Source organism: Schistocerca piceifrons, chromosome 5, assembly GCF_021461385.2.
Source record: "Schistocerca piceifrons isolate TAMUIC-IGC-003096 chromosome 5, iqSchPice1.1, whole genome shotgun sequence".
Taxonomy (NCBI): Eukaryota; Metazoa; Arthropoda; class Insecta; order Orthoptera; family Acrididae; genus Schistocerca; species Schistocerca piceifrons.
The window spans coordinates 229,773,860-229,801,036 of record NC_060142.1 but is presented as its reverse complement, the minus strand read 5'-3'; the positions used below and the strand labels follow the sequence as shown (position 1 = coordinate 229,801,036).

Here is a 27,177-nt window from a genome sequence, read left to right as displayed (position 1 = left end):
AGTATTATTTCATTAAAAACCGTCCGTCTCCAGTGTGTCATCCCGTACTTGTTTGATTAATAGTAGGACCTGAAGATGACGCAAATGTAGCGTTTAAAATAGTAGTCTGAGTAATAAACACTTAGAAATATGGCGTTGGAGTTCCATTTCCATTAATTATGCGTTAATTAGTGCTGCATATCAACTGTGATAGGCCTGACTACCATACATTTTATGGTACTTAACAAAGACAGGAAATCACGAGCACAAACTTCAATAAACCAGGTGAGTTTTGCGAAGGGTGGTGGCGGCGGGCTGCGGCTGCGAGCGACTGACCTGCGCTGGGAGAGGTGTTGGCCGCCTTCACGTCCATGGCGTCGGCCCCATGGTAGCGCTGCTGCAGCGAGCTGGGCGTGCAGCCCATGCCCTCACATGCCACGCCGGCCGGCGCGCCTCCCTCACTGTGTCGTGCTCATCGCACGCCTGCAAAAACACAAGCAGACAGAGGGTGGCCGGTCAGTCATCCGCTAATGCAACCACGACAAGTGCGGGAATAATCATCGCGCATCAGCTTAACGGGTCATCCGAGTTGTTGACAAGAATAACATACAGCAGAACTGAAAAAAAATGGGAATGTGTTAGATGACGATCATTTTCGCTTTAGGAAAGGTATAGGCACCAGAGGGCCAAAGTAGGTTAGAAATCAGATTAATAATGTTGCTCACGCAGCATATGTTCGCTTTGTCGGGAAACAACAAAGTTATTGACTGTCGATGGTATCGTCAGAATGGAAATAATGACGTCACTGTAAAAAAGTCATTAATTTTGGCACTTATCTTGAATGGATTCCCACGTAGATTTCGTCGAAGTTGTTATGGCTCATCTTGTTGATTCTAGGGTGATTCCACTTTGACTACTAGAAGGTCCAGATCTGTATTTTAGCAATATTTGAACACCTAACAAATGTGTTTTTCAGGAAATTCTTAATGATCAAACAATCCCAGATCAGAACAATGGTATGGTAGAAATAATTTTTGACTTGGTGTTCACGATCCACATTTTTATTAAACTTCTTGTAAATTCTCATATACTTCTTCTTAATTGTCACATCTTTAAGAAAACAGTTTTGTATCATTCTTCATATATTTAATTTCCACTTTAACCAAACACAAGACTTGACTGTTCTTTTACAAAACGAAACAACAACTTAACTTCTGCAAATTGAAACAAAGACTGCTCTGTGCGCATTCGCGCCAAAACGGTTACAAGTAAGTCAAAGATTATGACAGTCTCACAGAAATGAATACACACAAGAACCATATCACTGTAATATATCGATACATCGGAGTACCTATACATTAATAAAACCAAATGTGAATATTGTCACAGAATATGTCTGTTGCTTGGCAGAAAAGTAGTACGATATTACTGGGGTTGGAGCGCCGTAATGGTCACGTAAATAAAGAACCATTACACGGTTCATAATGGAAGCAAGACTAAAGAAAATACACGTTCATAGAATTTGCCGACGTAGAAAAACACCTCGACTGTGTCAAATGGAGCAAGATGTTCTAAACTCTGAGAAAAAACAGAAGTAATCTATAGGGAAACGCTGTGTCGTCCGAATAAGGGACAGCCACGGCAAAAGCACCACAGACGCAAAGATGCGAGCTGGTGCCAGTACCGTAGAGAGTCGCCACTTGCACGAGTTCTACCAGCGCCACAGGCGGCGCTGATGATGAAGAACTAGACCTCGCCTCGGCCAGTTGTCGGCCGAGTACAATCCGCCATTGACCGGACGACAACGGACAGGAACCTACTCGGAATATAGAAGAGCAACTCTAGCCCACTTGGCTATACGTATACCATCGACCAGGGCTGACAGACAGGGAAGGTTGTTTAGTGAACTCTTAGAAGTAGTAAATTGCATTTGCTATGAACTGTGAAGTTTATTTGCACTTAGCCGTTGTGGGCCTTTTTTGTTATATCACAAGCAGTGTTGCAGACTTCATTATTCAACAAGTCACAAAGATAAGTGAATCTTTTTAACTCATTTGTGACTTCGTTACTAATTTGTTGGGAGTATTTTAGAACCTTCGTTGTCCTGTTCGGTTACCTGACCCTGAGGCATAGCTGTGTAATAGTGACTGGGAGGAATTGTCTTAGCTGTGTACTGTGAGAGAAGCTATTTCACGAACTCACAAACTCGGCCTACCGCAACAACAGTGGCAACTCGGCTTTCGCAGCAGTAGCGACGAGATCGTTACGAAACTGGCGACGAGGGTTTACAAAAGGAAAGACGGGTAACATACAGTATGATACAAGAGCCAAGATGGAATAGTAAGAAAGGACGACCAAGAACGAAGCGCTCGGATTAAAAAGGGTCTAACACAGGGATGTAGTCTTTCACTTCTACTGTTCAGTCCGTACATTGAAAAAGCAATGATGGAAATAAAGAAATGTTCAGGAGAGGATTTAAAATTTAAGGTGAAAGGATATCAGTGTTACGATTCGTTGATGACATTGCTGTCCTGAGTGAAAGTGAAGAAGTATGGCGTGATGTGTTGAATGGATTGAACAGTATAATGAGTACAGAATATGGACTGAGAGTAAATGGAAGGATGACGAAAGTAATGAGAAGTAGCAGAATTGAGAACAGCGAGAAAATTGACATCAGGATTGATGGCCATGAAGAAGATAAAGTTAAGGTATTCTGCTGCCTGGGCAGCAAAATAACCCATGGCGGACGGAACAAAGAGGACATCAAAAGCAGGCCAGCGCTGGCAAAGGAGGCAGTCCTGGGCATGTGAAGTCTATTTTTATCAAACATACGTCTTAATTTGAGGAAGAAATTTCTGTGAATCTACGTTTGGAGCACAGCACTGTATTGTAGTGAAACAAGAATTGTGGGAAAACCGGAACACAAGAGAATCGAAGCGTTTGAAATGTCGAGCCACAGACGAATGTTGAAAATTGGGTGGACTGATAAGGTAAAGAATGTTAAAGTTCTCTGGGCACTTGTCGAGGAAAAATATCTGGAAAACACTAGGGACAATAAGGGACAGGATGATAGGACATCTGTTAAGTCTTCATGGAATAACTTCAAAGTTACTACAGGGGCTATAGAGGGTAAAAACTGTAGAGGAAGACAGGGGTTGGAATACATCTAACAAATAATTGAGGATGTAGGTTGCAAGCGCTACTCTGAGACGAAGAGGCTGCAGAAATTTGTGACCGGCTGCATGAAACTGTCAAAAAAAAAAAAAAAAAAAAAAAAATTGTGTATTCGCAATATAAAAGGGACCTATTCGCACATCAGCCAGATTATTACGTCCAGAAATGATGATGTCCATAAGCTAATAAATGAGGAAAAAATGCGAGGCAGGGCGATAATGGGTGCAATACAACCTAGTGACGAATGACTCAGTGATCCGGCTAAGAGGCACCCTGGAAAACCGACCGCGGGTGACACCTGCGACATCATTACACAGAAAGTGAGCGCGAATGTAGACGTGGGTGTGATATGTTTCCTACATCTACATCTGCGTGCTTACTCTGCTATTCACAATTAAGTGCCTGGCAGAGGGTTCAATGAATAATTGTAGAGTCGTAACGTGGAATTTCACGTTGCGGAGCATTTCTGAGTGAACTGAAGAATACAGTGCACCGCATTTTGTCAACGTGCAGAGAAATGTGAATCAATACGATGCAAACTTTCCTTTACACGTCACTGGCCGGACCGAGCAGCCACACTATCGAATTTACTAACTTTTTATCTTAACTAGTACACAACGAACATATGCGGTTTCAAGACAACGGCACGTTGAAGTTGTATGAAAAATGTGTCATTTTTGGTACTATTTACTGTAAGAAAAAAGGAATAATTCATAAGCCTCAACACTACAACCGCTGTCCACCACGATATTCAATGCCGGTTGATAGCGCTGTGGTCACGTGACTCAGACGTAGAAATGGATGTACGTAAGCGAAGCACAGGCGAACGGGGAATCACTCTAGCGACAATAAGGGCCGCAAATGGTGAATCACCGACATAACAGTCTCTAACAAAGGGAAATTTAACATATATGGATAAAAAAATCCTAGGTCAAGATCGCGAAAATTCATTTTTTGATCACTTGTTTCAGCTCATTGACAAGCCATCATTAAAACTTTTACTATTTGATTCAGGCAACACACATCGTCATAATAAACGTCACTATAAAGCCGAGCTTCTGATTAAGTTCAAAAGTTTAGGCACTTTCCTGTCTCCAGTTTAAAACCGATCCGCAGTGACAAACACGTGATAGTTAAGAGACTGTTCTGCATCTCTTAGCAGTGAAATGATGTGTGACTGATAAGAAATGAGGTCAACTGGCTCCTTCACGTAACACGTGTTCTCTTCTCCGGACTGTGGCAACAACACAGTCGTGCGTGGCTCTCAGTTGACAGAACAAGAAGGAAAGTTGTACGAATTCCATGAATCGTGTAATGTTGAATCATAGATCTAGGAAACTCCAACTGCTTTTTATGCAACCTATACCTTCTGGTCTACATTACGTAATAATAATATTTTGAGAAATAAGGGTATTGCAAATTATTCTTTTTGCTGAGATGCTGACCTGTCATTGCTATAGACTAACGTTAATTTCATTCAAGTTATTTGCATGGTCTCAAGCATTCTTACAATAACGAAACTAATAACAATGTGTCGCGCTATTACCTAACCTTCCATCTTCCACTCCACACACACCACGTATAACAAATCCGTTTCCCAGTCTCATACATAACCCTCACCTGGCTCTCATTCTCCGCACTATCTCGCTTCCCACAAATCCTCCATCTCCTTACGTGCAGCAGGTTAAATGCAACTGCTATGAACAGGAATCAACTCATGAATACCACCGCACTGATGAACATATTTTATATAACTTTAACTGCCTCGGACATGGATGTGTGTGACGTCGTTAGGTTATTTAGATTTAAGTAGTTCTAAGTTCTAGGGGACTGATGACCTCAGATGTTAAGTACCATAGTGCTCAGAGCCATTTGAACCATAACTTTAACTCTATTTTCCATCTCATTCAATATTTTAAAGTAGTATCGTAGTTTTTAAAAATTCGTGTATGGCTAAAGAGCGCTGTGTGACAGCTTAAAAGGCGCCTCAGTGATAAGTGAAATGAAAAGTAAAGTGAATGGAACCTAATAAGTTGCTTAGTTTTTGTGTATTAACTGTACTTCGGAAACTTGTAAAATTTATTGCTTGGACTATAAACCTATTTTGTGGTTCAAATGGTTCAAATGGCTCTGAGCACTATGCGACTTAACTTCTGAGGTCATCAGTCGCCTAGAACTTAGAACTAATTAAACCTAACTAACCTAAGGACATCACACACATACATGCCCGAGGCAGGATTCGAACCTGCGACCGGAGCGGTCGCTCGGCTCCAGACCATGTTTTGTGTTTAGTAACAATTGTTTCTCAGTATATTCAATAGTATTTTGAAATTTACCATAAATACTACCTTAAATTAATTCAGTGTTTTTAGTAAAATCATTCATTAAGTATTTTAATTTGCAAATGAGAGGCTTAAGCAGCATTTGTGTTGCGACAATTTTCTGATCACACAATAATGAGCTAATTGCGGGCTTTAATTAACAAAATGTGGCACCTACACATACAGTGTAACCTCGTTGGAATTCGGACACCAAATTCAACGGCAGTACTTTACACCAATACTACTTTCATCACCCAATGCAATATATCCAACAATCTTTGGATTGCGACAAAACATCCTTTGTTTTGCTATTCTGCTGCCAACTCGCAGTCAGTTGGTCGCCAGGCGTTTTAAATTATCGTCCTATGGTAGTAAACAACACGCCTTGGTCAGTGAAATGTTTAACATTTGCACAACAACCTCATAAAAGTTAATTGGGGCATATACTCCCATTATGCGCTTTAGTGTTGTCGCTCTCAAGTTATGCCCGATTATTAATGCGCGTGCTTCCACTACAGTGGCGTAAACAAGCGGAGAGCCTAGCATGTTGCCAGATTTCTAGTGTGGCTCAGAGAAGCTCGATGGGGAGCGCTTGCGCATACGATTAGCCGATTACATTGCATTAGCTGCGAACGGGATGTATCACGCTGGGATCTCTACTTCCAAACAATTCCACAACAAGAAACTTATCTGTTTACCCACCACGATGAAACTTACCTTCTTACCAAGGAAACGTTTACACTACTTCTCATGCACATTTATATTTGCGGTTTCAGATCTTTATTTAATGGCCGCACGCAGTTCGTTAGATCTCATATTGCAGTAACAAAACTAAATTAGATCAAAGAAAGAAGACATGAAATTCTTATAAGAAAGTTTCAGGGGATTTGAACAGTTATTAATTCAAATAAAACTCCAGAATTAATACTTTAAGTTCTTGATTTAGAGGTAGTATTATTTGACGTACTGCCACAACGGGGATCAACACAATGAAGCTCACACTTCGGTATCTATCGCCACCAAGCTACTGAGTCTAGGTCACATTTCAAAAAGTACAAGAATTTTACAGAGGGTATTAATGTTAAGTTATAGTTTTACACTTTTTGTAAGTAACTAAAGAAGTTTCAAGTTAATTCGACGTGAGTATGCACGTGCGTTTACGCGCCAAAGCAACTTTCATTCAGCTTCGCATAAAAAATTTTCTCCATGTTTCTAAATCACAGTTCTACGAATCGGACAGTTATCCGACTTAGGATAGTTGAAAGAAAGCGAAAGAAGAGAATTCAAAAGGGTAGGCATGAGACTTTCCAGACATTATACATTCGAAAACGAGGATCGGAACAACTAAAGGACTAACAGTTTGTGATAAAGGTGGAGTACAGAACGTGTGATTCCAAGTGATTAAATTTGTTGAAATTATGCATGTGATTTATGAGCACACAGGAGCTGATGTGTCATCTATAAATGGAAGACTGCTGCTTTTTACTGAATTACGGTGAGGAATGTGAACCATGACACACCTAATTGTTCTATGTCTTTCCTGTTTAACAAAGGACCGTACTCCTAAAATTATGCAGTATATTGAGTGTTGCGATTCAAGATGTCAAAATCGGCGACTATGAGTAAACTTAAAATATTCATGTGCTAGTACGAATTTATTTGTATTTTTTAGAAATTCAAGCCAATTTGTCAACTAGTGGCGTCCATATTTAGTTTGGTTTATATTCGCGTAAGATAAAGAAAAACGCCAATACAAGTGAACGCAGAGAACGCATTATCAGCTGCAATCTACGTGCGTCGACAGATAGGGATACAAACAGTAACACGTGTACATAACAACAATCAAGGACCGAGATTTATTCCTGTTATGCAACAAAAACCAACATTATTTATTTAGAAGTAAACTCTTAGGAGAAATTAACTGGAGAGCTGATGTCGTTAACCATTTGTTGTCCTGTCAGCCTACGTTGCGTGTAACATTATCTTAATAATCACTATTTTAGATCTGTCTATCACAAATGAACTCGCCATACGTGTTTTACCTTTATTATTTGCAAGGAATTTTCAGTGTGCTCCACTGTATACATATTTGTAGTTAAATCGTTTTCCTTTACATTTTCGACATTATATGTTGAGGTTATAAATAGTTCTGGCATTTTCTGCTCATCTGTTATGTAGTGATAGTATGAAGTTCTACTTACAAATTTCATAGACGCTAGTCTACAGGTGTTCTTTTTCCTGTTCTGCAGCTGTTCTGATTCTTGTCGTACAAAATTTCGTTTTGATAACACTAGGAAAGAAGCGCTTTAAAAAAATGCTTTGTTTAATTTTTTATTTATTATTTTTCCTCTTTTGATGCGGATGTTTGTTTCAGTATGATTAGGCGATTATGCAAACTTTTTTCTTGATTTTTGTTATTTTATTGGTTTTCCCCTTTCTAGTGTGTGTGTGTGTATGTGTGTGTGTGTGTGTGTTTGTGTTTTAACTTGGTTGTATGAAAGGGATTTATATTCATTTAATTACTTTTTCATATCTTTTTTTTTAAGTTTAGCAGGGAGTTTTGTTGATGTGTGTCTCATCATTTATGACTTGTTTGTTCTCTGCTATGGCTTTCTGGATGTGATAGTGTGCCTGCATTGATTGAGGACATTTTTCCTAACGATTTCCGTACATTGTTCTAAGTTGGTCGGATGGTAGTTATGGTGTTTCAAGAGTTCTGAAAATGTGGAATAGTTTGTTTTATGTTTCCTACATCTCATGTGTTCTTTGAACTACGTTTTAAAATTTCTGGATGCCATCACTAAGTACACTGTATCACAGCTTTGACATTTAATTTTGTACATTCCTGAGTTTGTTCGCCTTGATTTTTGATTGGTTTTCTTTTGGGAGAGTTTGCACAATTTTATGTGCTACATGGAGGCCCTACTTCTTTAATATTGTTTGCCACCCCATGAACCATGGACCTTGCCGTGGTGGGGAGGCTTGCGTGCCTCAGCGATACAGATAGCCGTACCGTAGGTGCAACCACAACGGAGGGGTATCTGTTGAGAGGCCAGACAAACGTGTGGTTCCTGAAGAGGGGCAGCAGCCTTTCAGTAGTTGCAAGGGCAACAGTCTGGATGATTGACTGATGTGGCCTTGTAACAATAACCAAAACGGCCTTGCTGTGCTGGTACTGCGAACGGCTGAAAGCAAGGGGAAACTACAGCCGTAATTTTTCCCGAGGGCATGCAGCTTTACTGTATGATTACATGATGATGGCGTCCTCTTGGGTAAAATATTCCGGAGGTAAAATAGTCCCCCATTCGGATCTCCGGGCGGGGACTACTCAAGAGGATGTCGTTATCAGGAGAAAGAAAAGTGGCGTTCTACGGATCGGAGCGTGGAATGTCAGATCCCTTAATCGGGCAGGTAGGTTAGAAAATTTAAAAAGGGAAATGGATAGGTTGAAGTTAGATATAGTGGGAATTAGTGAAGTTCGGTGGCAGGAGGAACAAGACTTCTGGTCAGGTGACTACAGGGTTATAAACACAAAATCAAATAGGGGTAATGCAGGAGTAGGTTTAATAATGAATAGGAAAATAGGAATGCGGGTAAGCTACCACAAACAGCATAGTGAACGCATTATTGTGGCCAAGATAGATACGAAGCCCACACCTACTACAGTAGTACAAGTTTATATGCCAACTAGCTCTGTAGATGACGAATAAATTGAAGAAATGTATGATGAAATAAAAGAAATTATTCAGATTGTGAAGGGAGACGAAAATTTAATAGTCATGGGTGACTGGAATTCGAGTGTAGGAAAAGGGAGAGAAGGAAACATAGTAGGTGAATATGGATTGGGGGACAGAAATGAAAGAGGAAGCCGCCTGGTAGAATTTTGCACAGAGCACAACATAATCATAACTAACACTTGGTTTAAGAATCATGAAAGAAGGTTATATACATGGAAGAACCCTGGAGATACTAAAAGGTATCAGATAGATTATATAATGGTAAGACAGAGATTTAGGAACCAGGTTTTAAATTGTAAGACATTTCCAGGGGTAGATGTGGACTCTGACCACAATCTATTGGTTATGACCTGTAGATTAAAACTGAAGAAACTGCAAAAAGGTGGGAATTTAAGGAGATGGGACCTGGATAAACTAAAAGAACTAGAGGTTGTACAGAGATTCAGGGAGAGCATAAGGGAGCAATTGACAGGAATGGGGGAAATAAATACAGTAGAAGAAGAATGGGTAGCTTTGAGGGATGAAGTAGTGAAGGCAGCAGAGGAACAAGTAGGTAAAAAGACTAGGGCTAGTAGAAATCCTTGGGTAACAGAAGAAATATTGAATTTAATTGATGAAAGGAGAAAATATAAAAATGCAGTAAATGAAGCAGGCAAAAAAGAATACAAACGTCTCAAAAATGAGATCGACAGGAAGTGCAAAATGGCTAAGCAGGGATGGCTAGAGGACAAATGTAAGGATGTAGAGGCCTATCTCACTAGGGGTAAGATAGATACCGCCTACAGGAAAATTAAAGAGACCTTTGGAGATAAGAGAACCACTTGTATGAATATCAAGAGCTCAGATGGAAACCCAGTTCTAAGCAAAGAAGGGAAAGCAGAAAGGTGGAAGGAGTATATAGAGGGTCTATACAAGGGCGATGTATTTGAGGACAATATTATGGAAATGGAAGAGGATGTAGATGAAGATGAAATGGGAGATATGATACTGCGTGAAGAGTTTGACAGAGCACTGAAAGACCTGAGTCGAAACAAGGCCCCCGGAGTAGACAATATTCCATTGGAACTACTGACGGCAGTGGGAGAGCCAGTCCTGACAAAACTCTACCATCTGGTGAGCAAGATGTATGAAACAGGCGAAATACCCTCAGACTTCAAGAAGAATATAATAATTCCAATCCCAAAGAAAGCAGGTGTTGACAGATGTGAAAATTACCGAACTATCAGCTTAATAAGTCACAGCTGCAAAATACTAACACGACTTCTTTACAGACGAATGGAAAAACTAGTAGAAGCCAACCTCGGGGAAGATCAGTTTGGATTCCGTAGAAACACTGGAACACGTGACGCAATACTGACCTTACGACTTATCTTAGAAGAAAGATTAAGGAAAGGCAAACCTACGTTTCTAGCATTTGTAGACTTAGAGAAAGCTTTTGACAATGTTGACTGGAATACTCTCTTTCAATTTCTAAAGGTGGCAGGGGTAAAATACAGGGAGCGAAAGGCTATTTACAATTTGTACAGAAACCAGATGGCAGTTATAAGAGTCGAGGGACATGAAAGGGAAGCAGTGGTTGGGAAAGGAGTGAGACAGGGTTGTAGCCTCTCCCCGATGTTGTTCAATCTGTATATTGAGCAAGCAGTAAAGGAAACAAAAGAAAAATTCGGAGTAGGTTTTAAAATTCATGGAGAAGAAATAAAAACTTTGAGGTTCGCCGATGACATTGTAATTCTGTCTGAGACAGCAAAGGACTTGGAAGAGCAGTTGAATGGAATGGACAGTGTCTTGAAAGGAGGATATAAGATGAACATCAACAAAAGCAAAACAAGGATAATGGAATGTAGTCTAATTAAGTCGGGTGATGCTGAGGGAATTAGATTAGGAAATGAGGCACTTAAAGTAGTAAAGGAGTTTTGCTATTTGGGGAGCAAAATAACTGATGATGGTCGAAGTAGAGAGGATATAAAATGTAGGCTGGCAATGGCAAGGAAAGCGTTTCTGAAGAAGAGGAATTTGTTAACATCCAGTATTGATTTAAGTGTCAGGAATTCATTTCTGAAAGTATTCGTATGGAGTGTAGCCATGTATGGAAGGGAAACATGGACGATAAATAGTTTGGACAAGAAGAGAATAGAATCTTTCGAAATGTGGTGCTACAGAAGAATGCTGAAGATTAGATGGGTAGATCACATAACTAATGAGGAAGTATTGAATAGGATTGGGGAGAAGAGAAGTTTGTGGCACAACTTGACCAGAAGAAGGGATCGGTTGGTAGGACATGTTCTGAGGCATCAAGGGATCACCAATTTACTATTGGAGGGCAGCGTGGAGGGTAAAAATCGTAGAGGGAGACCAAGAGATGAATACACTAAGCAGATTCAGAAGGATGTAGGTTGCAGTAGGTACTGGGAGATGAAAAAGCTTGCACAGGATAGAGTAGCATGGAGAGCTGCATCAAACCAGTCTCAGGACTGAAGACCACAACAACAACAACACTCTGTGTGTTAATTAGTGTGGTCGCGCACGCGCGCACGCGTCTGTGTGTGTGTGTGTGTGTGTGTGTGTGTGTGTGTGTGTGTGTGTGTGTGTGTGTGTTTGTTGGTTTCAGGCTTGTGTGTGTTTCCTTGCATTCTGCATATGTTGGATGTGTTCTTTTTGTTTTGTATTTGTATTTCAATTTTTTGATTGAGTCTGTGTATTACACGTGTGTTACACCCAGTGTTCATACTTTTTGCGTGACTGTATTCATTTCTTTTTCATGGGTTCTCTTATTTCGTGGGTCCATGTTTATTGTATATGACGTATGTCTTGTGAATACAGGTTCTGGATGTGGGGATGACTGGATGTAGAATATATTATTGTGTCTGTGGCTTTGATTGTCTATAAATGTTAAGAACATGTTTGCCACTTTCGTTTTGCTATTGTTATGTCAAGAAAATTTATTTGGTTTTCTTTTTCAGATGTTGACTTTATCATCTGATGTGCTTCATATCTAAGTGAAGTTCATCTATCTTGTCATTTGGCTCATCTACCACACAAATAATGTCTTCCACATATTGGTACCAATATATGATCTTGAATGTATCAACGGTAGCTGTCTTTCGAGATATCTGCTTTTCTAAATGACTGTTAAAATTTTTGACTTAGGTTCCTGATATTGGGGATCCAATGGAAATAATTTTGTCGAGTAATCAGTTTGAGTGTACTTTTTTTCTGTTATAGCTTCTGTATTGAGACTGCTGTGGATATGACATTTTTTGTCTATGATCTCCGTTGTTTCACTGATAGAGACGGATGTGTACATGTTTTCTGTGTTGAATGAAATCAGTGATGCTGTGTGTGGTATCTCTGTGTTCTGTATCTGTTCTATTAGGTGGACTCTGTTTATCTCTGCCTTATCATTTTCTGTTCTAAAATGTTTCGTGACTATTTTTTGGATGTGTTTGGTCATGTGGTATATTGTGATTTTGCTTGAATTTGTAACTGGTCTCATTGGTGTGTTATATTTGAGTACTTTAAGTTGGCTGCAGTGTGTCTATCACTGTTTATGGGTTCTTCTGTTTTACTTAGTGTGTCTGTTCATCAGTACTGCATGTTTGAAGTTTTTAATTTTTTTTATGTTTGCTTAAAATAGTGCGTATGGGTCTGAAATCAGTATTTGTACAGTGTTGGCTATTGTGTACTCCATCGTTTTCGTGATTTATTGTTCTTTGTTCACGAGTACTGTTATATTATCTTTGTCTAACTTAGTTGTTATAGTCTCTGCATATGTGTACTAACAATTTATACAGACAAGCCTAAAGTGATACTGCAGTGACAAAAATGGGTTAAAAAGGGTCTGAACTTGCCTGAAAAGAACATATAACTACCGATAATGTTAAGTTTGAGTAGATTTTCCAAGTATTCACTGTACATGCATAAGGAAGTATGCGGTAAGTTGCAGTTTATATCCCCCGTCTTACTGTGGCATTTGCAACTCACTTTCTGTATGGTAATAATTGTTTGAAACGACGGTCGACGTCCCTCCGGCTCATCTGGGTAGAAAATCTGTGTTTGTTTTCGCTTGATAACGCAGGGGAAATATCATCTCTCGGTCCTATTATCCTAAATGGTTGTGTTCTGAATGCTCTAATTGAACTTGTTCAGGCAGCGATCACAAGAAGCAAATCTCGAATGCCACATGGATGTCCACGGCGAGATCTTAGCAAAGGAACCATTACAGAGTGTTAAACTGCGTATCAGTATCATATAGTTAACAAACGAATCTATATATTGTGTTAGGATTCATAGACGAATGCGAATCATTAATACAGGAGCATCACATAACTGGCCACAGACCTCAACAACCGATAAACTGCAGTGGAAAATAAATTACTACGCCAGAAACTGCGGTGATGTTTGCGCACTGTACTGTCACGCACGGTACGAATGTGTTCCAGAAACCCGCGCACAAAAATGCAATTTTTCAGGCGGTCGTATCTTGGGGCCTGTTGGTCACAAAGATAAAAGGTTAAGTGTTTTGGATAACCCTTACTTTAGCGACCGTTTGTATACCCATCGGAGGAGCGAGGATACTGTTGCTATTCTACAGTGCAGGTTCAAAATGTAAACATTACACGCTTCCTCCAGTCTATGGAAATTGAGCAAATCAGCTGGTTCTTTAACATTATGTGTGGTTTATGGCGGAACTTACGCAGCTTGTATAAGCTTCATGGGTGGTTTCTGAGAAGATTCCAAAAAAAAAAAAAAAAAAAACATGATTTTTGGGTACGGATGGTAACAGTTATGGGAATGGCCATTCCATAATACCTATTTATGGCAGATGAGTCGAAATTTTTAGCATATATTCTGAACTCTCTAGGAGTTTTGAAACTTATTTCAATATCATTATTCACTACCGAAATCCGGGGGTTCAATGTTACTGTACTTATACACATGCAATATGCACATAACATCTGGTCTGAAGCGTAAAAGTAATTTTCATTGACGTAGTGAACACATGGGAAGAATTCTAGAATCATTGGAAGAGAACCAAGGTCAGCGAACTATGTTTTCAGTCCGCGTTTTTTCTCCGAGAAAATTTTATGATGCGTTGTCTTTGTATAACAAGCACTTCATACTTACGCAGACACGCCTAAAGTGGTTCTGCAGTGATAAAAAATAGTCACTGCTTAGTTATCTCCACGACCCCTTTCAAAGGGTTAAATCTCCATCATCAGATGGTTTTCCATTTGTTAGTATGACATTTTTGTGTGTGTGTTTTGTTACGATTTTTTTTGGAGGAGCTTAGAGCACTGTCTGGTGGAGAAACAAAACACTATTTCAGAACATGGTTTTTGGTTTCTTCTGACAAAAAACCAAACGTGTAAGTGAAAGAGAGTACCTCCAGTGGTCACAGGTTCCTTTCACCGTCGTAACACATCACATGTATACTGTCATATTTTGTAAAAAAAAATATGGCGTCTGGAAACTATTAGGTGCAAGGATCGTATTGCAGAGGAGAAAACATTATCACAAAGTACAAAGAATATACATCATAACATCATTATTACAGAATAAATTTTAAACGATTTTGGAGACGTTTGAGCCGGCCGAAGTGGCCGTGCGGTTAAAGGCGCTGCAGTCTGGAACCGCAAGACCTCTACGGTCGCAGGTTCGAATCCTGCCTGGGGCTTGGATGTTTGTGATGTCCTTAGGTTAGTTAGGTTTAACTAGTTCTAAGTTCTAGCGAACTAATGACCTCAGCAGTTGAGTCCCATAGTGCTCAGAGCCATTTTGGAGACGTTTGTTTTGAGGTGTCGAATACATGTGTTAGAATAAATATTTCAGTTGGTATATAAATCCGATTTTGACAAGTTAATATAGATTAAACTTCATACTCGTTTATACAATCAGGTGAAATGTTAAAAACTTTAAGTACAATAATCATGTTGGTTACAGTGGTAAAATTATACACAAATAACAATTTTGGTTGGGATTCACAGAAAGAAATAAAGACTGGAGGCAGAGAGAGAGGAAGAGAAAGAGAAAGTGAGAGGGGGAGAGGGAGTGTAAAAAATGATTCTATGACAGCAAACTTTACAAAGCAAGGGGTCTTATGATTATAGGTGTTACACGTAATAACTGACTAAAGGGTGGGGTAATACATTGGTTAACGCTTTAAAATATGCTGGTGGATGTACAGTTTGTGCCAGTAGTTGATGTACATATAGTTTCAAGCTGACAAGGGGTACAAGATGTTGGTGTGACGATATATTTGTAAATGAGCTAAATCTCTTGTACATTTGGGGGCTATCATGGCAACGTAACTACATATTTATGGCAAACATTAAGGTGTGTGTGTGTGTGTGTGTGTGTGTGTGTGTGTGTGTGTGTGTGTGTGTGTGTGTGTGTGGGTGGGTGGGTGGGTGGCTGGGAGGGTGGGTGGGTGTTCTCGCGCCTTGCAATTTTAATAATGTAGGCAGCTGCTAAAAACAGAAATGATACTATTGTAAATATTGTCATTTAAGATGGATTCAGGTTGCTTCGTTTGATGTTTGTATATTTGAAGTGTTTCAAGGAAGTCTTGTTTTTTGCCATTTGTTTGGATGTTTGGGGTGCTGATACTTGCGTTGTTAACATGGTGTTTTGTTCCGTGCAAGTGTGTGGCTATTGCTGATGTGTGGTATTTTTTGTTTTTTAGTGCTGCCTTGTGTTCTTTGAATCAAACCGCAAATGATCTACCTGTCGGGCCTATGTTCACAGTCACAGTCCAAACACCTGTGTGATGAAGTAGGTTTCGTGTGCTGATGTTGTAGGGTAACTTCTGTCGGATCTTGTTCTCTGTGGTAAAATATATGCTTATTCCTTTTTGTTTGAAGACATTGACAAACTGATATGGGATGTTACCTAGAAAGGGGATTCTATGGAATATGTTATTTTCTTTTTGTTTTTCATGTTGTGATTGCTTTGCCACTATTGACTGTTTTAGGATGTCTACTATGGAGCTGTTATAACCATTTACAATAGCTGTTTGTTTTATTATTTCAGTTTCTTGTTCACATTTGTCTTCAGAGAGTGGTAGTTGGATAGCTCTATTGATCTTATACCGGAATGTTGCCATTTTGTGGGCTTTGTGGTGACAAGAGGAGTTGTGCATTGTAGTGTGTGTTGTGGTAGTGAATAAACAGTGGCTGGTAACAGTAATTTTGTTTCATTTAATGTCAATAATAATAACGGTAAAACCTAACCCAAAATGTTCGCATTTAAAGATAAAACAGGCTAAAAAGGGTCTCAACATGCCTGGAAAGAACTTAAAAAAGAGCTAAATTGATCTAAGACCAGAAAAACAGCAACTTTAGTAAAAAAATTATAACCTTTTTACTCTTTTAAGATACAAATCGTAACTGGGCATTTTCGATGAATTGCGATTGATGAGCAGATTACCCATAAAAAAAATGTGATGCAAACGATTGTGTGTTAACCTTACATATGCGCACTTATTTGTTATTTGTGTGTCGAAGTATGTAGGAGTATATAAATAAACAGTCAAAATTTTACAGACCTCTAGAATACGTTGTATTTAAGCGGCACACACAGCTGTATCGTGGAGAGGAAGGGAGCTAGTGGCAAAATGCTCCTGTTGAAGCACAAAAAGCGAATATGTTCCTCCTTAAAAGACTTTGACAGAAAAATGGGGAATCACCTGCCTCAGTCGTCATTTCGCCCTCCTCCCCAAAAATGTTACCATGCGAGCATAATAACGTTTTTTGTGCTGAAGGAGAGGAACAGAGAGACAGGGATGGTGGAAAAGAGAGGAGGCTGGACCAGTGAGACAGAAAGAGAGCAGAGACAGTTGTGGAGGGAGAGAGAAAGCGGCAGTGAACGAGAAAGAGAGATGGATGAAGACAGTGGCAGAGGGAGTCAAACAGAGAGTCAGTGGTCAATGAGAGACAGTGGCAGTAACAGAGAAAGAGAACTGGATGGAGACGGAAGCAGTGGAAGGAAAAGAGGGAGGAGAAAGGGGAAATGGAACATATTGATGAGAAGAGAGAATACACAGACTTAGAGGATCTGTGCCTCCCAGAATGGCAAACTTTAACACGTAGGTGAAAGGGAGGGATTATTCTGGACCGAAATTTTAATCAAGTAGATGTATGGGAATAATTAAGTTGAACCCCTCCAGAATTTCTGAGCTGTCGAAGTATGGTGAAGAGAGTGGCTGTGGGAAAGAATGACAAAAGAGAGAGGAGACAGTGGCAGTGCGACATTCTGTAAATCAATGGGAGAAATAGGCGACAGTGGGAGAGAGATACCAATAAACATTTGCAGTGAGAGTAAGTTGCTCACCATGAAAGCTTGACTGTAAAATGAGACGGGACAAAAGTATTTAGGGTATTCTCTGTTAGGGCGAATATGTTCGCGTAGCAAAATTTTTGGTGAGGAATGTGGAATGAAGATTGAGACAAATGGTTCCCGATTTTTCTGTCACAGTATTTTAAAGAGAAACATATTCACCATTTCTTGTGCTCAGACAGGAACACTTTTCCGTTGGTAAGGAAATATACCCGACTGTCTTTCTTCCCCTTGCCAACCAACTAACAGAGATGAAGATTTTTTCTGTACAACAACACAAGAGCACATGGAGGACGTTGGGGACGCACACACGTATCTTAATGATCGTCCGTCTTACTCAACATGAGTTACCATGATGTGCATGATACCTGCGTTTAGATGTTGCCGATTGTACTCTATAGGCAAGTCCTTAATTGTAAATGTATCGACCGATACGTGACACTGAGTCGCCAAATGTCATAGGAAGGCAATGGATGTGATGTTAACAGCGAATCGCTCATCAGCTGCTCTGAACCTCCTGCCCCCCCCCCCCCCCCCCTGCCAATTTTTGAGTCGTCAGTCAACTGGCTGGTTATGCAGCGGCCACGAATTGCTCTCATGTGCCGACCTCTTCATCCCACAGTAGCACTTGTAACCTACGTTCTCAGTTATTTGTCGGATGTATTCCATACTCTGTGTTCCCCCACTTTTTTTTCTCTATACAGTTCCCTCTAGTGCGAAGGAAGTTATTCCCTGATGTCTTAACACACGCCCTATCATCCTGTCCCTTCTTGAGAGTGTTTTCCTTACGTATCTTTCTTCGCCGATTATGCGAAGGACCTCCTCATTTCTTACGTTATCAGTCCACCTAACTTTTCTAAATCCCTCTACAGCATCACAACTCAAACGCTTCTGTTCTCTTCTGATCCACTTTTCCTACTACCATACAGTTCTGCGCTCCGAATGCACATTCTCAGCAATCTCTTCCTGAAATTAACGACTATGTTTCATACATTTTATTGGGCGGGGGTGCCTTCTATGGTTGTGCTAGTCAGCTTTTTATGTTCTCTTTCATTCGTTCGTCATGAGTTATTTTGCTTTCAAGGTAACAGAATTCCTTAAGCTCATATTGTTCGTGGTCACCGATTTTGATGTGAATTCGTTTCCGTTACTTCTTATTACTTTTGCCTTTTTCGGTATTCTCTCAATCCATATTCTATATTCATTAGATTGTTCATTCCATTTAGCAGGTCCTGTCATTCTTTTTACCTTCACCAACGATACCAATGCCATCAGGGAATCTTATCATTGATATCCTTTCAACCTGGATTTTAATCCCCCTGTTGAACCTTCACTGATTTCCTTTGTCTTCGATGTATATATGGAACAGTATAGGCGAAAGACAGACACCCTTTTTAATTTAAGCATTTTGTCCGTGATCTTCCAATTTTATTTTTGTCTTTGTTCTTTGAACACACTGTATATTATCCGTCTTTCCCTATAGCTTACTCCTATTTTCCTCAGAATTTCGAACACCTTGCACCATTTTAAATTCTCGAACTCTTTTCCTAGGTCGATAAATTCCATGAACATGTCTTGCTTCCATTATCGAGCGAAAAGTCGGAACAGCCCTTCCTAAAGAGAAAATGATCGTCATCTAACAGATCCTCAATTTTCTTTTACAGTCTTCTTTATATTATTCTTGTCTGCTGCTAATACAGTGTAATATTCTCTCACTTATCTGTCCTGAAGTGTATGTGGTGCGTTTGTCTTCGAATAGTCTTGGCGGTAACGACTTCCTGATACTCCAACGATCTGACTAACGGCAGGCCTTCGATCGCTGCAGATGTATCTGCAGAAGTGACGAGACTTCCATTTGACAAACAGCTATGGTCGTCCGGTACGGCGGTTCGTGCGTGAATAATCATTGTCCACGATATTGAAGACCTAACCTAGAGACTGTTACCCCGAAAATCTGAGTTCTTGTTAAGTCCTGACGTGCTATGATCCATGCATCTTGCACCGACCCATCTTTCAGATTCGGTTAACTCGCGATATGCGTGCCAAGTTCATTACAACTATACCCATAACACACTGCTCAGATGATTATCATGTCTGCACTCGCACGGTAAGCTACACTTAGTCGCAACATTCTGGCGTCATACACGGCATGTTTCCAAATGGGACTACCCTTCCTGCAACTTCTGGCCGGTCAGTTTATTATTTCACACCATTGAATTTTGGCATTGTCCGGCGATATTCAACGCCTGACAATAAAAAGTTAAGCTGTCAGAAAATGAAGAGGAAACAAAATGAAACTTCGCGAGTTAAAAGGAATGTGATGCTATTTCATTGCTTATAAAATAGTTAAGTTTAAAAAGAACTAGGTAGTATGAGTCCACTTACCAGTATGGCATTGTACTATCTCTTGCCTGGATGCATTCACTGATTCGGTCACAGATGGTATCATTCAAATGGTTCAAATGGCTCTACGCACTATGGGACTTAACATCTGAGGTCATCAGTCCCCCAGACATAGAACTACTTAAACATAACTAACCTAAGGACATCACACACATCCATGCCCGAGGCAGGATTCGAACCTGTGACCGTAGCATCAGCGCGGTTTGGACTGAAGCGCCTAGAACCTCTCGTCCACAACGGCCGGCGATGGTAATGACCTCTCCTGAGATAAGCTAGGCTACAACTGTTGTAACTGGTTCTTGATATCATGGATACTGACACTCGGGTGGAGGTGGTCGGAGATTTTCCCATACATGTCCTATCGGAGGCAGATCTGGGGAACATGCGGGCCATGGGAGTACTTCAGAACCGAGCAGATAGTTTGTAGAGACACGTGTCATGTGCGGACGAGTATTCAGCTGTTGAAAAATGACACCACAATAATACCACCTGAGAGGTAAGACATGAAGACGCAGGATGCCCCTGAGGTATCGTAGTACAGCCAGAGTTCCCTCAAGCCTGAAGCCCTCACGCCATCACACCAGGAGTAATGTCTCTGTGCCTCTCCAAAGCATTAGAAGGATGAGGCGTCGCCCCAGGTCGCCGCTATATTCTCCGACGATTGTAATCTAGAACAGGGTAGAGCCGCGATTCATCGCTGAAGACACGCGACGCCACTCAGTACCAGTCCAGACACAGCAGTTTGTGTCGTGGTTTTGACGACTGCCTATGCATTGGCCCAAAATGCCTTCGTCCGGCTTGTGCCAGACTCCAACCACCCGTGCGAGATGACACACAATATTGCAAGGGTGTCAATTATCTGTTCTCGGATGGCAAGCAAAGATGTGAAGGTGCATGGTGCACGATATGGCGCTCGTCCCTTGTGGTAGTCGGTCGGAACCTCTACGAAATGAATGGACCCTCCCCCCCCCACCACCTCCCCCACCCACCTCCTCATACTGCCACTGCCACGCAGTCCGACAATGCACCACTGTCACATCCGAAAGCCTCACCAATGTGGATATTGCACTTTTCGACCAGGCCGCCAAATGAAGAGCTACAATGAAGCCCCTTCCAAACTCTGTCAGATGGCGATAGCGCTGTCTCAGACGAGTCTGCGGCACCTCTGTGTTGTCCATAGCGGTCACTCACCATCTGAAGCTGTTCACGCTCTTTATATATCCTACCAGGTCTGCGAACCACACTTAATAAGGGCAACACTAATTTACTCTGTTGGCCGTTACCTGTTACACAAGATTTCAACTCTAATCATTTACACTACTGGCCATTAAAATTGCTGCACCACGAAGATGACGTGCTACAGACACGAATTTCAACCGATTGGAAGAAGATGGTGTTACGTGCAAATGATTAGCTTTTCAGAGCATTCACACAAGGTTGGCGCCAATGGCGACGCCTACAACGTGCTGTCATGCGGAAAGCTTCCAACCGATTTCTCATACGCAAACAGCAGTTGATCGGCGTTGCCTGGTGAAACGTTGTTGTGATGCCTCATGTAAGGAGGAGAAATGCGTACTATCACGTTTCCGACTTTGATGAAGGTCGGATTGTAGCCTATCGCGATTGCGGTTTATCGTATCGCGACATTGCTGCTCGCGTTGGGCGAGATCCAGTGACTTAGCAGCATATGGAATCGGTGGGTTCAGGAGGGTAATACAGAACGCCGTGCTGGATCCCAACGGTCTCGCATCACTAGCAGTCGAGATGACAGGCATCTTATCCGCATGGCTGTAACGGATAGTGCAGCCACATCTCGATCCCTGAATCAACAGAAGAGGACGTTTGCAAGACAACAACCATCTGCACGAACAGTTCGACGACGTTTGCAGCAGCATGTACTATCAGCTCGGAGACCATGGCTGCGGCTACCCTTGACGCTGCATCACAGACAGGAGCGCCTGCTATGGTGTACTCAACGACGAAACTGGGTGCAAGAATGGCAAAACGTCATTTTTTCGGATGAATCCAGGTTCTGTTTACAGCATCATGATGGTCGCATCCGAGTCTGGCGACATTGCGGTGAACGCACAATGGAAGCGTGTATTCGTCATCTCCGTACTGTCGTATCACCCGGCGTGATGGTATGGGGTGCCATTTGTTACAATTCTCTGTCACCTTGAACACTGGTCGTTACATTTCAGAAGTGTTACAAACCCGTGGCTCTACCCTTCATTCGATCCCTGCGAAACTCTACATTTTAGCAGCATAATGCACGATCGCATGTTGCAGGTCCTGTACGGGCCTTTCTGGATACAGAAAATGTTCGACTGTTGCCCTGGCCAGCACATTCTCCAGATCTCTCACCAATTGAAAATATCTGTTCAATGGTGGAAGAGCAACTAGCTCATCACAATACACCAGTCGCTACTCTTGATGAACTGCGGTATTGTGTTGAAGCTGCATGGGCAGCTGTAGCTGTACACGCCATCCAAGCTCTATTTGACTCAATGCCCAGGCATATCAAGGTGATTATTACCGCCAGAGGTGGTTGTTCTGGGTACTGATTTCTCAGGATCTATGCATGCAAACTGCGTGAAAATGTAATCACATGTCAGTTCTAGTAAAATATATTTGTTCAATGAATACCCGTTTATCATGTGCATTTCTTCTTGGAGTAGCAATTTTAATGGCCAGAAGTGTAGATACCCACCGATGATGTGTACCTGTGCGAAGGTACACTGATACGCAACCAGCTCTTCTGTGTGCTTCACATATCTTGTCAGGCAGCATGCGAAGGTCTTTGTCGTAAGGCGTGCGGCTGTCATATGACTAAGGATGAGGGAAGAAATGAATGAGGATTACAGTTCAATACCCCGTCGAGGGCAAGGTCAACAGATACTGAGTACAAGATCTGAATGCAAAGGAAGAACATGGATATATCCTTTTAAAAGAAACCAACACGCCTCTTGCGTAAATAAGGAAAGCCAAGAGAAACCAAACCCGGATGCCTGGATGCGGATTTCAACCACGTCCGTTCTGCAGATTACTAAAAAAGTTGTAATTGCAAAACCTACAAAAACAGATGAATGTGCTTTTCTGCAATCCTCCTGCCTCCTACTGCACGTCACAGGTAGAAAGCGTCTTTCTTACTAATTTGATTTGGACGTTACAAAAACCAACAACAGCGCTGAGGTGTCGTTTATATGCTTCAGTCATCCACTTTCACTTGAATAACCGTGTATTCACGATTTCTGATATAGTTAATGGGCAGCAGTATCGAACCGAAGCAAGTAAGGAGAATGTTTCAGAAATGACGTTTGCCGAAATTTTAGAGCCCTTGCGGCATTACTGGTGATGACATCCAGTTTCGAACCGACTGAAACCAGAATGGGAATCATTAGCATCTGATTTAAGTTGCCCTCCCTTTACTTATCCTCATAAAATTTGCCAAAGGAACACATTTAAAAGAAGATGCAGTCGCACTGCTTACACGGTACTCAAACCAAATGGCTCTGATCACTATGTTTAAATGTGTGTGAAATCTTATGGGACTTAACTGCTAAGGTCATCAGTCCCTAAGCTTACACACTACTTAACCTAAATTATCTTAAGGACAAACACACACACCCATGCCCGAGGGAGGACACGAACCTCCGCCGGGACCAACCGCACAGTCCATGACTGCAGCGCCTGAGACTGCTCGGCTAATCCTACGCGGCTGAGGTCACCAGTCCGCTATAACTCAGAAGTACTTGAACCTAAGTAACCAAAGTACATCACAAACATCCATGCCCGAGGCAGGATTCGAACCTGCGACGGTAGCGGTCACGCGGTTCCAGACTGAAGCGCCTAGAACCGCTCGGTCAACACAGTACTCAGCATAAAGCAATTTCCTAAAGCGGCCATTTCAGTTCTTTATGACTTCACGTTTATTTCGTAACTCGGCACTATCAATAATGGTGTTGAGGCGCTGAAATTTATTTCATTATGTAAACCCTTTTCGTTCCGACATTTGTCAGATTGCAGTTCCACCCAATATCATAAGGCAGTGTTTTGTCAGCTGAAGCTGCCTTTCGACCTAGCCACGTGAGAGACAGCTGTAAATATTATTGCTGGCAATATTATGACAGACTTTTCTCGTCGGACGCGATGATGGTAGCCAAGAAAAATACTTTTAGACATCGAACGTCATGTTAGCTTATGTTCTGTTTATCAAGGCGTATCATAAGTTATACAACGTAACGTCCAGTGAAGGCAACCATACTGACGAACAGTGCGTTTATTATTTAGGTGAGCGTTAACACATTGCGATTAGATATATCAGTTCGTTTATGTGTTGACAGATGCGAAAATTACCGAACTATCAGTTTAATAAGTACGGCTGCAAACTACTAACACGAATTCATACAGACGAATGGAAAAACTGGTAGAAGCTGACCTCGGGAAGATCAGTTTGGATTCCGTAGAAATACTGGAACACGTGAGGCAATACTGACCCTACGACTTATCTCAGAAAGTCGATTAAGGACAGGCAAACCTACGTTTCTAGCATTTGTAGACTTAGAGAAAGTTTTTGAATGTTGACTAGAATAATCTCTTTCAAATTCTGAAGGCGGCAGGGGTAAAATACAGGGAGCGAAAGGCTATTTACAATTTGTACAGAAACCAGATGGCAGTTATAAGAGTCGAGGGACATGAAAGGGAAGCAGTGGTTGGGAAGGGAGTGAGACAGGGTTGTAGCCTCTCCCCGATGTTATTAAATCTGTGTATTGAGCAAGCTGTAAAGGAAGCAAAAGAAAAATTCGGTGTAGGTATTAAAATCCATGGAGAAGAAATAAAAACTTTGAGGTTCGCCGACGAAATTGTAATTGTGTCAGAGACAGCAAAGGACCTGGAAGAGCAGTTGAATGGAATGGACAATGTCTTGAAAGGAGGATATAAGATGAACGTCAACAACAGTAAAACGGAATGTAGTCGCACGAGATCACGTTATGCCGAGGGAATTGGATAATGAAATGAGACATTTAGAGTAGTAGATGAGATTTGCTATTTGGGGAAAATAACTGATGGTAGTCGAAGTAGAGAGGATATAAAATGCAGACTGGCTATGGCAAGGAAAGCGTTTCTGAAGAGAAATTTGTCAATATCGAGCATAGATTTAGGTGTCAGGAAGTCGTTTCTGGAAGTTTTTGTATGGAGTGTAGCCATGTATGGAATGAAATATGGACGATAAATAATTTGGACAAGAAGAGAATAAATAGAAGCTTTCGAAATGTGGTGCTACAGAAGAATGCTGGAGATTAGATGGGTAGGTCACATAACTAATGAGGAGGTATTGAATAGGATTGGGGAAAAGAGGAATTTGTGGCACAACCTGACTAGAAGAAGGTATCGGTTGGTAGGACATGTTCTGAGGCATCAAGGGATCACCAATTTAGTATTGGAGGGCAGCGTGGAGGGTAAAAATCGTAGAGAGAGACCAAGAGATGAATACACTAAGAAGATTCAGAAGGATGTAGGTTGCAGTAGGTACTGGGAGATCAAGCTTGCACAGGACAGAGTAGCATGGAGAGCTGCATCAAACCATTCTCAGGACTGAAGAATACAACAAAAACATGTTGCATTATTAATATATTGGTGAGTAAAACTTAAGGACGAAAGAAACTTTCGCTTGATTTGTGACTGCCAAATAACGTAATTCGATGAAACTTGGAGCACACATCCAAAGAACTGCTATTCATAGTACTCGTACAGAAAGTTACTGAGAGAAATACGTAATGAAACGAGCAGAAATAACAATTTTGACAATAATCATATTGAAGTCACGGCGTTTCATTAGAAAAGGCAGGACATGTTCCTTAATAACTTGTGTGGTCACGACGGACGTCTGTGGATGCTGTGCAACTTGCTGGCATGCAGGCCACAAGGTAGTTGTCACTGCTGGATGGTCGTTGTTACATGTGGACATACTGCATCATGTCTCTAAGTTGATTTAAGTAGGGCGAACGGGGAGGCCAGTCCTTTCGCCGAATATCCTCTCGTTCCAGTAGCGCCTTCACCTCCGCCCTTCGATGCTACCGAGTATTACCACCCATGAACATGAAGTCCGGCTCAAATGCACCTCTGAAAAAAGGCACATGGGAAGGAGTACAGCTCTACTATAACGACCATCGCTGAGTATCGTGTTCAGAGATTTGGATATCAGCATGCCCATGCAACAGTACATCTCGCCACACAACAATACCTGCAGCACCAGATAAATCATACTTGACAGTGTTCCTGAGTGCTTTACGTGTCACCACCTCTCTCCATATGTGGGTCGTAAAGCATTTTCAAACATGATAGTTTTGGTGGTCCATGTGTTGTGGTGTGGGGATGCATAATGCTGCATGGGTGTATTGATCTCCAAATCACTAAAGATGTACATTCACCGGTCAGCATTAATATGATACTGTACTCCTTTGCCATGTGCCTCTTTACAGAGGTGCATTCGGTCCTGACTTCAGTTTTATGCATGACAATCCGCATCCGCGTCGAATAGCAAAGGTAGAAGAGCTCGTGGAACAGGAGAATACTCAGAGAACGGACTGACGTTCCCGAGACTTAAATCCCATCGAGCACGTACCGTATGCGTTGGAGATGCGTACTATAGCATTTCCACATGTCCCAACGACCATCCAGCATTTATCAACCTCGCTGGTAGAGGAATGGGACGTCATACCACAAGAACTCCTCAGCAACCTTGGGGCCAACATGGGAGCAAGTTGCAGAGCACCCATTTGACGTCCGTGGTGATCACACACACTGTAACACTTTGCCGTCAGGCGACACCACAGTGGTGTAGTGCGCGAAATAGCGGTCAATGGCCGGCGACACCACAATGGTGTCGTGAGCATAGTATCGCGCAGCACTTTAGTATCTTTTTCATTCTGTTGGTGTTTTGTTTAGGTACACAATAAGCTACACATGTCAACAAGTTTTTTTTGTTTTTATAAGTACTTGTACACTTTTATCATTGCAGACGAAAGAAACGATACGATTATATACGATGAATGCGCGGACGTCTTGTCTGACGTTCCGGACGACTTGGCCGATTGGGAAGAAGACATTGGATATAAAAAAAAAATGAAAGTGAAGCAGAATCGTCGGAAGATAGTGAAATACGTTCAAGAAGAATCTGGCGAACGATACAGTTGCCAACTGATTCGGATGACTCAGACGAAGAA

The 27,177-nt window shown here is 41.4% G+C and overlaps 1 protein-coding gene across 2 annotated transcripts in view; it reads right to left on the bottom strand.

Annotated features, from left to right (window-relative positions):
• Positions 1–27,177, bottom strand: part of LOC124798448 (high affinity cAMP-specific and IBMX-insensitive 3',5'-cyclic phosphodiesterase 8A) — a 1,735,971-nt gene that overhangs the window by 1,134,033 nt on the left and 574,761 nt on the right. For both annotated transcript variants that reach the window (XM_047261866.1, XM_047261867.1), the window contains exon 3: positions 316–462. In XM_047261866.1, coding sequence (XP_047117822.1) covers positions 316–403 — 88 coding nt within the window. In that variant the 5' untranslated portion in view covers positions 404–462. The remainder of the gene's footprint in view (positions 1–315; positions 463–27,177) is intronic.